The sequence below is a fragment of the Ochotona curzoniae genome, unplaced genomic scaffold (assembly GCF_017591425.1).
Source record: "Ochotona curzoniae isolate NIBS_2020 unplaced genomic scaffold, NIBS_Ocur_1.0 contig_2861, whole genome shotgun sequence".
In the NCBI taxonomy this organism is placed as follows: Eukaryota; Metazoa; Chordata; class Mammalia; order Lagomorpha; family Ochotonidae; genus Ochotona; species Ochotona curzoniae.
The window spans coordinates 2,578,791-2,579,720 of record NW_024465620.1 but is presented as its reverse complement, the minus strand read 5'-3'; the positions used below and the strand labels follow the sequence as shown (position 1 = coordinate 2,579,720).

At 54.2% G+C, this 930-nt stretch overlaps 1 protein-coding gene across 1 annotated transcript; it reads right to left on the bottom strand.

The window, feature by feature from the left end:
- Positions 1 to 514: 514 nt before the first annotated feature.
- On the bottom strand, positions 515 to 930 carry LOC121154919 (N-formyl peptide receptor 2-like). The gene has a single exon (XM_040978060.1). The coding sequence runs from the start codon at positions 928 to 930 to the stop codon at positions 556 to 558; it is 375 nt and encodes a 124-aa protein (XP_040833994.1). The 3' UTR covers positions 515 to 555.

The window sequence follows — 930 nt, the reverse complement described above, 5'->3', positions numbered from 1 at the left end:
GCGTGAGATGCTGCCTGGATAATGCAGAGCCACATAAGGAGTGAATGCCAAAGAGCATTTCAACAAGATCCCGGGGCTGTGAGCTCAACCAAGTACACTCTCCATAACCGCCCCAGCTAGATTAACATGGTGCCTAAACTACCAGTCCCTGCCTCAATTGGCATCACTAACAGGGGTGTCTTGCTTCTATGAGCCACTCGAATGTCAGAAGCACATCCTCATTCATGGCACTTATCTTGAATGACCTGGATGTACAAACTCCACAGCCACCGGTACGGAGAGATAGCATGCTGCTTGCAACACAAGAGATGGTCGCACCCTATCGGTGAATGCACATGATGGGAAGGACTTGGTACTTTTGAAAGGGGTAGAGGCACCAGAGCTGTTCAGGGATATGTGCTTCCGGCTGGTCACTGTACAAATCAGGGGTGAGAAGTAATCCCTGAGCAACTCGTAGTCAGCCGAGCGGCCCCAGACCACACAAGGCAGGATGCGGCTGGGACTCGAACCAGGGTCCAATGAGGCACAGTTCCAAGGTGTCCCTGAGCCCCTTCCTCACATCCTCTGTAACTCAGTCTCGGGATGCGGGGAAGCCACGTTGGCAGCTGTGTCACTGGTTGGGGTGGTGTCCTCACTCAGGGCCCTCTCCAGACTGGCAGGCAGGGAGTGGAGGAGTCTCTCCCGCAAGTCCTGGCCCACGAAGACGTAGAGCACGGGGTTGAGACAGCTGTTGAAGAAGGCCAGCGAGCTTGTTGGGTTCACCAGGACGTCGAGGATTTTGTACTTGCCAAGAAACAGCATCTCCTTCAGCCAGACTGTGCTTAGAAGGGCAACCAACTGAAAGAGGAACCAACAGACAAAGAAGGAAGCCACCACGGCAGTGAGGACCCGTAAGGGCCGGCTGGAAGTTATCATGCCTTTCCTGTGCAT

Bases quoted from the DNA above. Each gene is read 5' to 3' on its own strand.
- LOC121154919 (XM_040978060.1), bottom strand. From the start codon at position 930: ATGCACAGGAAAGGCATGATAACTTCCAGCCGGCCCTTACGGGTCCTC.